The sequence below is a fragment of the Idiotropiscis lumnitzeri genome, chromosome 9, assembly GCF_059441095.1.
Source record: "Idiotropiscis lumnitzeri isolate Australia: NSW breed Sydney's pygmy pipehorse chromosome 9, RoL_Ilum_1.0, whole genome shotgun sequence".
In the NCBI taxonomy this organism is placed as follows: domain Eukaryota; kingdom Metazoa; phylum Chordata; class Actinopteri; order Syngnathiformes; family Syngnathidae; genus Idiotropiscis; species Idiotropiscis lumnitzeri.
In genome coordinates this window covers 7,129,213-7,140,714 of record NC_142399.1, presented here as the reverse complement: position 1 = coordinate 7,140,714, position 11,502 = coordinate 7,129,213, and the positions used below count along the sequence as shown (strand labels likewise).

General features: G+C 36.3%; 1 protein-coding gene across 11 annotated transcripts in view; it reads right to left on the bottom strand.

Moving 5' to 3' along the window:
* Positions 1–2,063: 2,063 nt before the first annotated feature.
* camk2g2 (calcium/calmodulin-dependent protein kinase (CaM kinase) II gamma 2) overlaps positions 2,064–11,502 on the bottom strand; it is a 100,847-nt gene continuing 91,408 nt past the window's right edge. For 2 of the 11 annotated variants that reach the window (XM_088304063.1, XM_088304068.1), the window contains 8 exons: positions 10,570–10,610; positions 9,546–9,578; positions 9,087–9,131; positions 8,193–8,247; positions 6,401–6,476; positions 6,037–6,131; positions 5,240–5,484; positions 2,064–4,499 (listed from right to left, as the gene is read on the bottom strand). In XM_088304063.1, coding sequence (XP_088160189.1) covers positions 5,252–5,484; positions 6,037–6,131; positions 6,401–6,476; positions 8,193–8,247; positions 9,087–9,131; positions 9,546–9,578; positions 10,570–10,610 — 578 coding nt within the window. In that variant the 3' untranslated portion in view covers positions 2,064–4,499; positions 5,240–5,251. The remainder of the gene's footprint in view (positions 4,500–5,239; positions 5,485–6,036; positions 6,132–6,400; positions 6,477–8,192; positions 8,248–9,086; positions 9,132–9,545; positions 9,579–10,569; positions 10,611–11,502) is intronic. The other 9 variants (XM_088304066.1, XM_088304069.1, XM_088304067.1 and 6 more) reach the window with 7 other exon arrangements.

Below are 11,502 nucleotides of genomic sequence, written 5' to 3'. Positions count from 1 at the left end.
GTTCTGAACACCAAATTCAGATTTGTAAACGTAAAAGACAAATACGACAGCCGAGTGTGGGTATTTATTTAGTCTCTGGCGACCCCCCGTGGTCTCAGACAGGACTGCAGACAAAAGAGAAGCACGTTTTTTGTTCCATCAATGGCGGACCAATTTTGAACGTCGCCCTGTGCCAAAGCCACCCGACCCCACTAATGAACACATTGGCGTGGGCTTTATATTTTCTTTAATATGTAATTAATTATAAACAAGAATGCAGAAATAGCAAAGAGTAATCGGAAATAAGGAATTGGAGACTTAAACAAACAACTGAAATTTTATAGATTATTATATTTAAAAAGTGCCTTCTGACCTATAATGCATGGGACCACAAAGCACTATGCTATAAACATTGCATGACAGGTTATGGACAATTTCAAGTTGGAACCAAACACATGTCCTTTGACAACTCTTTTTTTTCTTATCTTTTTTCCTTTCAAAATTAGCGGTGAACAGTGAAGAATACACAATATGGAATTATGTATGTAAGATTTTAAAATCCAACTACGTAATAGATTATTTTCATTTTGCCGCACATAATGCACATGCCAGAAACTGCAATTAGCCTTATAAAGAATAGAATATTTTCTCAAAGCCGGTAGGGAGAACTATGATTTATATGAATGTAAGTTTACTAGAAATAAAAAACAAACTGTCAAAATGCTTTTTTTTGTAATTTTTTTTATTAAATACACTTCAATATTCCAGTAATAACCAAGCTATGAAGAACAACCATCCACACGAACAGCTTTGTAAATGTACCACTGTCATGATTTAATTCTACGCCCATGCAAAAACAAACCCGGCAAACCACCTAATCATTTTTTTATTCTTTCTTTCCATTTTTTTTCTTTCACAACACACTCTCCTCAAAAAGCTAATCAGGCTTTCTTCTACTCTGTGACCCGAGTAATTCTCAATTGTCCATCCAGTAAAAGGTGAAAAATGACCTGTAAGTACACATGCATATTTCATCATCATCATCATGTAAAACTGCATATATTTTCATATTTATGTCTGGTTGCTGTGGCTTTGACAATACAGTAACTCTTGTTTTTCCTCTGCAAACAGTAAATATTCATATGATGCAAAAGCTACACAGTGGGTGAATGTGTTGAAGTTTAGGTAGTTGGTGCAATCACTTCCTGTTTAGTCACGTGACACCTATGTACAACGTGAAGAGTCAAAAGTGGATCCATACCCTGTCTTGTCTGTCAGGTGGAAAACAAATGGAAGCTTAGAAGCTGCAGTGACGTGTGATAAGACTCCACTCCCCACACACCCCCAAACAAATGAAATGAAACTTGTGCAGTGCACAATATTGGCCCGATGTTTAAAAAAAAAAAAAAAAAAAGCTCATCTTAAAAACTAAAATACATTTTTAATGTTAGAAATCCAAAACAACTAAATGAATTACATAAAAAAAACATTTAACCTAAAAAAAAAACATTGAAAAATATCAAAGAAAACCTATTCTCAATGGTTATGAAAACAATATAAAAATGAAAAAAAAAAACAGCTAAATTTTAGTCTACAGAAAAACATACTACAAAAATAAAGATACAAAATTGCAAAAAACTACCAAAAAAATAAATAAAAGTCATCAGATTTGAGATCATTTCCAGCAAAAATCAAAACACTTGGCCAGATGATGAGCTACCATTCAAATGAAATTGCGTGCGTAATTGTGTCCCAATTTTGACATGATATAAGATGAGTTACTCTGCCGCAAAAAAAGCATTTGCGCTGTTTCCTCTTAAAGGGATGACGTTGGATTGCATGTGCTCATTTGACTCTCGTACGTGTGTGACAGTAGCGAAGGCTTGCAGCAGTTTCATACATTTAAACCCTTTTTCCAGTTCTGACTTTGAAAAAAACATTCAAAACACTAAACAACAAGTACAACATTTACAACAAAGAAAGGACCTGCCGGTTGATTGCCTTCAGCAAAAAAAGAAAAAGAAAATCCCTCCCCTTAGAATGCGTTTTCCCATCATGCCTTGAATTTTTTTTCCCTCATTTTTTTTTCTTTGCCTCGTGTTTCAGCCGACAGTCCGCAAACATGCTTGTTGAAGCGAAACACACAAGTACGGCAAACCGGGGTGGACAAAAAACACGAGACGTAGGGGTGACATCATCATCATCATCACCATGATTAAACGAGGGAGGAAGAGGAGCAACAGTCGGAGAAACAGTACAGGCCAGTGGACGTGGAATCATGCTTACACACGTATGTATGGAAAATACTTTGAGCATTTATTCCAACTACTTGATAACAAACTTAAGGTCCATGTACTAGTACATATTTGTCCATATTAGCAAGACAAGTCAGTGTGCTAGTCGAACTTAATTATTATGCGTAATTGTAGTGTTTTGTTTTTTTCCACCACTGAATGACATTTCTGCACCCTAAAGGACAACACTGGCATACTAGTAGGACAACTACTGTGCATGCTACTAGCGTGGAAAACTACTTTCAGGCTATGAGCAGGGTCCAGTAGGCTACTAGTGCGTGACACTGTACGTGTTAGGAATAGTAATTAGGCCTTTCAAAAATAACATTGGTCAACAAAGAGAAGGAAACGTCAGAACTATAAATTAAAACACATGGCAAAATCCAACTAGTTGGTCTGTCATACTAGTGGGGATACATAGTGTACTAGTACCTGGACCTTACACTGGATATCAAGGATATTAAATAAATGCAGCTTTCCATAAAGACAAGTCTTTCTTCATACTAGGTAGAACAATTTTGTCTTAGTAGTACACAACTACAAGTAACTTACGAGTGAAGCAAAAACAATTGTACACAAGTACTACTTTGTGCGACTAGTGCATGACACATGCCTACTAATTGCGCCTTCAAGTTTTAATATTGCAGCACAGTAGTTTACTAATAAGGTTTAATTCAGTATGAGTAGGATAGTGGGATAAACAAACACTTTTTTGGTACTAGTGCGTTCAAGTCATTTTACTAGTGCGTTAAATTATCTTTCTAATGAAGACAAAGAGGTTACTAGTGCCTGGACATAAAAGTGTATGTCAAGAATAACAAATAAATGCTCAAATGCCTTCCAATTAAGACAATACAGCCCACTAGTAGATATCTTAGTATGCACTAGTAGAATGAGTGTTAGTAAATTAACTTTTATTCACTATTGTATGACATTTCCGCAAAAACAAAGCCGTATTGTTAACATTGTTGTCCTACTATGCCTAAATTGTTGCTTTTACTGCATTCAACTAATACTACTTGTGACAATAAATAAAATTATACTAGTTAACATCTGGCACCTTAGTAGCAGTACTAGTAACATTAAGATTTCATACAGCAGTGGGAAAAAGTAAGACAGTTGTTCTGTTAGTGCACAGAATTATCTTCCTAGTGAGGGCAAAGAGTGTACTAGTATATTAGTACCTGAAACTGGTTATCAAGGATTATGAATAAATGCTCAAGCAGCTTTACAAAGTGACAATTCAGCGTACTAATAGAACAACTAAGCTGCACTACAAACCACTACTGTGTGACATTTCCACACTGTGGAAACCTTTGGCATGCTATTATGATAAGAGTATGTTACGAGTCAGGCAAAACTACAATTGGGCTACTAGTAGAGTCCAGAAGGATACTAGTATGTAACACTAGTATAGTACTAGTATTTGGGCCTAGTAGTGCCACTAGTGCAGCACAGTAGTTTACTCGCAATGTTTAAGTTTGTAAAAGTTGTTCAAAAGTGGCTCTAGTAGTGGAAATATTTTTCCTTGCAAGTCCACTAGTGCGCTGAATTGTCTTACTAGTGAGAACAAAGAGCATACTACTACATCGACCTGAAGTGAGTTATCAAGTATAAAGTAAATGCTCAAACGGCTTTCCATGCACACACACGCACATACATCTTGCATATAAATATCAAATCACACATTAAATAAAATTCCCCAAAGTATGTTAAAATACATAAAAAACACTAATAAGAGTAAAAAATAATCATTATACTGTAATAATAAAAAAATGAAGGTCCCTTTAAGTGACGTGACTAAACAATGTCCAAATTGGACGTTTATGCTAATTTGTTTTTAGTGCCTCACAATTCTCCGTATATGTGTGTGTGTGTGCGTGCGAGCAGACGAGACGACAGGGCGGGTGTGGACAAGGGCAGGGAGGCGGTATCGAACCCGCGCACCCTCCGCAAACATGCACCATCCACACGGAGGAACCGCACCGGTCCGTTGGTGGGCCTCCTGCTCCTGCGGTCAAGCTAATTCCTGTTCTTTTTTTTGTTTTGTTATGGTTTTTTTTTTTAGTTTTTGTGTTTTTTTATGCCCTCACATGACATTGGCGTCATTGTTTAATTGTGCCCCCTCGACTTGTATGTTGTTACCCTCTTGTTCCAGGCGAGGACGTTTGCAAGCACGGCGGAGTGTCGGCGCTCCACCAAACAGTTTGAAGAGTTGAAGACAAGCTGAGGGAGGAAGAACAAAAAACAAGTCTCGACTTTGCAGTGGTGGGAAAATTAACTCAAACTGGGACTCAAATAAGAGTACTGTTACTTTACAATAATATGACTCAAGTAAATGTAAAGTATCCCTCCAAATAATTAGCTCATTCAATACCATTGACGGATAAATACGTCAAAATCAATTTTTTTTACTGGGCTGGTTGTGAATGAGTTAGTGCAATAAGAGCAAAAAAGTACTCCGTGAAAAAAACTACTCAAGTACCAAGTAACACGAACATAAAAAAAAAATCTATCCTGACCACTAGATGTTTTTTTGTATAAATGTGTTTATATATTTGATTACATTTAAATAAATAATAATAATAAAAAAGTTATTACGGTTACGGATGTTTGTATACTCACCGAGTACCGATACTTCTAGACATTTTTAAAAATAAAATCTAACTGCTTTCTGCCGCAAATGATAATTCACTGATGTGTCAAACTTTTGCAGTATAGCGCCAACTACTGCCGAGGAGGACTTACGCAATGCCCAATATTTCTTGGGGGGCCTAAAGTATCGGCAGCCTCAATAACTACTCGATACTTTAGAATAAGACCGGTATTGGAATGATACCCTGTAACACTACTCGGTACTTGCCGATCCCTATTTACGATTAACCAAGAATCAAGGTGTGCTATTAATACTATATTACCCAACAAGTGTTGTTTGGCGCATGTGTCTCTGTACAGTCAGACCTTACCCTGCGTGGCGTTCACTGCAGCGGCGCGGCGGGAGCTCCCGAGCAGTGGAAGTGGACATTGAGCCACTTGGCGTCGCGGCGCTGCCACACGCGCGTCTCCTCCGACTGGCAGGAGCGCGGGCGGCCCTGCACGTCCATGTACTGCGTCAGGCGGATGTAGGCGATGCACGCCGCGTCCTCGCCCATCAGGTGCACGTGAGGGTTCAGGATGGTGGTGTGCACAGGCTTGCTGTTCTTACTCAATACTGAGGGAAAGTAGGAAGTAGACGGACACTTAGCTTACTTTCATCAAGACAGAAGCTAAAAACTATTAATTAAGTAAAATTAAATGATGATAAAGTAATAATAAATCATATAAAATAAACTATTCATTGTATCTAAAAGAAGCCATGTATTTATTTATTTTTAATCATGACCAGAAGGTTATTACTTTTGTGTAAATGAAAAAAATCAATCCATTTAAATTTATATTCCTTGAGTGATATTTCAGTTTAATTTTAGTCTCGGTCGTCAAAACAAAAATAAGAGATGTTTTCATGCTAAAAAAAAATCACCAACTTTACTGCTTTGGCATAAACAAATAAATACATTTGAGTTAATTTATCTGTATATTAATTTAATAATAAATTATTACAAATTCAATATACAACCATCCAGCCTTTATCTGAGCCACTTTTTTTCTCACAGATATTCTAAAATGTTTATAAATCTCTACTTTTTTTTTTTTCCAAAAAATATTATTGATTAATATTAAATATGAATGATGAGTGAAACGAGCACACATAAGTCAAACGTACAGTTGTCAAAGTAGAACTTGTGGAAATCCATGCCCTCCACCAGATTCCCCAGAGCTTCCGGTTCAAAGGAAGTCAGGCCTGGATCACAGATTCTCCTGTCACATGACAACAAACCCAAAACATGAAATTCAGGGACACTAAATAATAACCAGAAACTATAAGCATTATAATGATTTACTTTCGACATAATTTCCATGATAACGCCTATCGTCACTTCACATTATTTTTGATAGGGTAAAAATTGAATTGAATTGAGGTCAGACGGTGTCATGGAAACTGATTTTGTTTCAAGTTTGGTGGTGAACTCGTGATGATAAAGAACAACAACAAATGTAAAAAAAAAAAACAACAAAAAAAAACATACGTGTAGGCCTCAAAGTCGCCATTGTTGATAGCTTCAATCAGCTGCTCGGTCATCTTGATGATCTCTTGTTTGCGCCCTGAAAACACACAAACAGGAACTTAAAGACGATCAAACACAAACAGGAAGTTAAACACCCTAAAACAGGAAGTCTAAGAGGTCAAAAGTTAAAAGCATGAAAATGAATACCAAAACAAAAAAAACTGTTTTGCGATACCCCACTAATGAATAGGAAGTTATAGACCCTAAAACAAGAAATTAAAGACCATAAAACACACGAAGAAATCTGTGTCAACATTGTTTAACCGATCAATTAGAAAACAAGAAGAGACACAACTGGCGTCATCGAGTGTGCATTTCCACTTGGCATTTGATTATTGAGAATGTCTGCAATACGCCCTGACTGCCAGTAGGTGGCAGCACAGGAACGTATCATTGATGAAGAGTTGACTGGTAGGGCTTGGGCACATAGTGAGTTAGTTCGTGAAGGTTGTAAATTGGTGTTAGGAAAGTCGGGTTAGCATTATGGTTAGAATTGTTAAGTGCTAAAGGTTAAGGTATAGACTTAATGAGTTAGGGTTAGGGCTTTTGAGTAAGAGTCTAAGCTGAAGGAGTTCAACTCGAAAACCTGGGCTCAGTAACAATTCCATCACATGCTTTCGGATGTTAACGTAGGCTAAGGCTAACATTCAGCACAAACGAAGAGAAAAGCAAGCTAGCATCATCATCAATATCATCAGGTCAAAGCAGCTGACAGCAAGCAGAATGGCCGAGGATCAAGAGCAAGGAAAAGCGTCGCAAAAGGCTTCTTCCTCCTCTTCTTCTTGTAAGAAGATTAGCTCCTTTCAAGAGGCCGTGAGACTAATTACAGGATTAAGTGTTAGTGCCACCATGTGCCGCTCAGGCACGACACCAAACATGCTAATGACGCAAGGTCACGTACAGGAGCCTCTGCTTAGCCAGATCAAAGTCTGGCCGGGGACATTTGCTATTTATTTATTCTTAAATTTTGGCTTACTGTAAATAATAAAACCTTTTTTTCCCCCATTAAAACATAGAATTTTTAAAGCAATGATACTTAATTTAAAAAAAAGGTTGAGCATGTAATTATATTCAATTGATAACGTGTTTGAAGAAATGACATTTTTTAATTAAAAAAATAACCGTAACCGTAAAGCTATGCCAGTCAAATGAAAAATACAAATAATGAGATTTGTCATCTTTAATGAAAAGAAATACTTTTTAAAAAATACGTAAGTTGACTTTTGAAATGAGAATATATCAAATATTACAAGATATCAGATATTTTTAAACAAAAAAAGTTACAATATCACACTACTTCTAAAAAAAAAAAAAAAAACAATATGATGATTGTTGCAAAATACGACATTTTTTTAAAATAAAAACATTTAAATGGTAAAAATAAAAAAAAAAATTCTTAAAATTTATTCTGTACTGGAAATTATGGGGTGGTGGAATTTTTTTATTCACCCAACTGCAGATAAGAAGAGGCCATTTTTCAAATAATATTAAACAATGTTAAAATCTAAGTGAATGGATTTGCAGTTTAAAACTATATAAAAAAAAAAAAACTAATGAAACGCAAATAACATTATGGAGCAACCGCACATCATGTAAGCTCATCTTCAATTCATCAAACCAGACAGCATCCTTGAATTCCATTTGCAAGACTGCTTAGCGTCTTATGTAGGTGCTGCTGTTTTGGCTAGTGATGTCATTTCAGCATTAATGAGAGAAAAGCAGCATGCTGAGAAGGTCAAAGTGGGGCAAGTACCTTTCCTACCTTTCATCTCCTCCTCTTCAGCGTTGTTGCAGCTTTCCGTCGAGCCCTGCCGGGAGAATACCGCCACACGCTTGAGAAAGTGACCAATCAAAAAAAAAACTAAAAAGAAGAATTACACTAATATCACCTCACGACATACGTGACAAACCTGACGAATGGACATATGGACACACAACGACCTCCCAGGGGCACAAACCAGCCAAGGCAGTGTTCAAGCATACGACTGATTTTTGATTTGGTCTACATATTTGTAAATGGAATATTTCAAGACTATAAAGAATATTGAATAATAGCAGCGCAATGGTCGAGTTTTTGGAGTCGTATTACGGCTTTCTCTCTTGTAAAAAATAGTAAAGAGGTTCAATACACGTTAACCCGCTAAACACGCGAAAGGAGTTAGCATGTCTACTCTCCTTGCAATTTTTATTGGAATGCAATTATTGTGAAGCATTATTTATTTTATTATTTCTTGAATTTTGAAACATTTTTACTATATTTTAATAGTTTTACAATTGTAATTAATTTGTATTATAATTTAAAAAAATCATTACTATTCCGTTAGGCTTTTTTTAAATGGCTATTTATATATCAACATGTCATCATTTTATATTTCAGTAAATATTGGATACTATTTTAACTTTGTTAACAATTGTGTTATTTGAAACATTTTTAAAAATTACTATTCTATTATGACTTATAGATTTTTCCATTTAGATTTTATTATACAACCTGCTGTATATTTTTGTTTTGTTTTACACGTGTCATTGCCTTTTATACTGCATTACATATTTTAGAATATTTTTTAATGAATTTCATTTTGTTACGATTTTCTATGCATTTCTAATTCTCCGTTTTTTTTCTTTCAAATAAGCGTGAGCATCTTACCTTGGTACCGTCAGCTGGGTTGTGCACGACAGTGGTCTGCGTTTCCTGGGGGGGAGGTAGGACACACTTTACCATGCAGGGATGAATGATGGATGGATGAAGGGCAAGAGGCCAGGGAATTACAATGTATTCCATGACAACGTACACAACGCGACAAAACAATAGTTAGCTCCTTAGCTATATGTGAGTGTGCATCTTCGTCTATTGTGTATCTCCTCCTCTCCTTTACTTAAAAACAAGATCCACACAAACGTGTGTGTGTGTCTGTGTGTGCGGCTAGCACAAAGATATGCAAGGACGGATGGCGGCGATCATAACATGAATGAAACGTAATGAAAAGTGTCCCGCGGCTGAAGCGTCTTCGCCCAGGAAGACTCGTTTTAAAAAAAAAAGGGTGTGAGACAGACAAACGGATGAACGGACAGTCAGCGAGCGAGCGACACAAGCTCATCGTCTCACCATCAAACAAACACTCGAGCTGGACTTCCTTTTCTGACAGACAGCAATGAAGAGGAGGAGGAAAATAAATGAGCAAGAAAATCATAATCAAAACAAAGAAGCAGCCACGTTGTTGCGCACAGAAAGGGAGGAAAAGCTGACAACTAAAAATAAATACATAAATAAAACTAGTGAGCCATTTATAGAAAAACAAGGGAATAAAAGGACTCGGAACATGAAAATATACAGGTGCAGCTCAATAAATTAGACCATGAACAGCCAAAATACTTGAATAGATGATATTCCTTATAATTGCCTTTAAAAAAAATAAATGAATTAAAAAAAAGTGAATAACTGGGGGATCGAGTGGAAAAAAATAAATTCAGCTAATAATGAAAAAGCGATAAAATCAGCATTTCATCTTTAAGAACAGTTTGCTGTCAAACTTTTATTTAGTTTCAGTTTTTAGTTTACTCTTATGTGCATCATATTTGAACCCAAATATTGAATTATGTGTACGTCTGCAAATAATTGACGCTTGTTAAAATGGCCATGAAAAAAAAAAACGCAAATGAGCGGAGGATCGGGTTAAAAAAAAAAAGAAAAAGAATCGGCTTTCTACAATTAACGGGGTATAAGGGTTCCCCCCTTAAATTGTACTAGAAAAGGCACACGGATAAAATCATAATGCACAACTGTTGAATTCTTTACATTCCATTTACGCTAGTGATTCTTGGAGAGCTAAATATTTTTTTTTAGATTGGAAGACATTTGTGTGAGTTGCACCTGTATGTTTCAACTTTGTAGCTTCAACTTTTTTAAATAACGCCGACTCTTAATTGCATGCACGAATATTAACTATCACTCGCTCGACAAAAAAAAAAAAGAAAGAAAAGAAAAGCACATTTTTGCAAAAACATAAAAGAGTTTGACAGAGTAATTTCTGCGCCCGCGGGGAAATCTAATAGTAGAGTCTGAGAATAAGACAGAAAGAGAGCAGTCAAAATCAACCAAGGTCATACTGAGGTTGCTCAGGGAAACGTACCTTCACGCCGTCCGACTTTTTGTTTAATAAGGTTTTGCAAGCTGCAACACAGAAATGGCAAGGATTCAATCAAGAGTACCACAAAAGCAAAAAACATCTACAAACAAACTTTTCAAATGATCATTTTTGTCAAACTGAATGAAATACGAGTAACACTGATCGCAAAGACTCGTTAGCCTATTAGCATACTTGCTGAAATAACCTACTGTCACGAAAAATACGTTTTTTTCCCCCGTCTGGGTAGATAATCAGCCATCTAAAAATTTTAATCAAGGCAAATATATTTTTGTTGTTTGCTGAACTTCTTTTTTTTTTTCACAACACATTCAAAAATTAGCTAGCCGTTAGGCTAACAAAATGTAGATGCAGTCACTGTGACACAGGAAAAGATCGGTCTTAAAATATATGTACTAAGTTTTCAGGGTCCACCAAAACTCACAAAGAAGCGTCCCCTGGAATGATTTGACACCAGTTTGACCAATCGACGCGGAATTGGGTGGACATATCGACTAAAACAGGACGCATGAAAAGGTCTCAAGAATTCAAGTCCGAAATTGACCAGGAGATTAGCCACTTTGGTGCAAAGCAGCCTTTTCGGGGCCGTTCTACAGAAAGAAAACTAGAAGAAAAAAAAATTTGCCCCTGACACCAGATTTCCTGATTGACACAAAATTAGCTGGACAAGTCTACCATAACAGGATGCACCAAAAACTCTCAAAGACCCAAAACTGAAATTGGACAGAAATTCAGACATTTAGGAATGAAGCAGTCATTTTGAGGCAAACTCCAGTGCTTGAAAGTTTGATAAACAAACGATGTCGCCAAATGGCACAACATTGAAAATGGTCAAACTGCGGATACATTTTGTAATTTGTCTTTAATCCAGCAAAGTACATTTGTTAAATACAGTTCAGTTGTATTTAACTTTCAAAT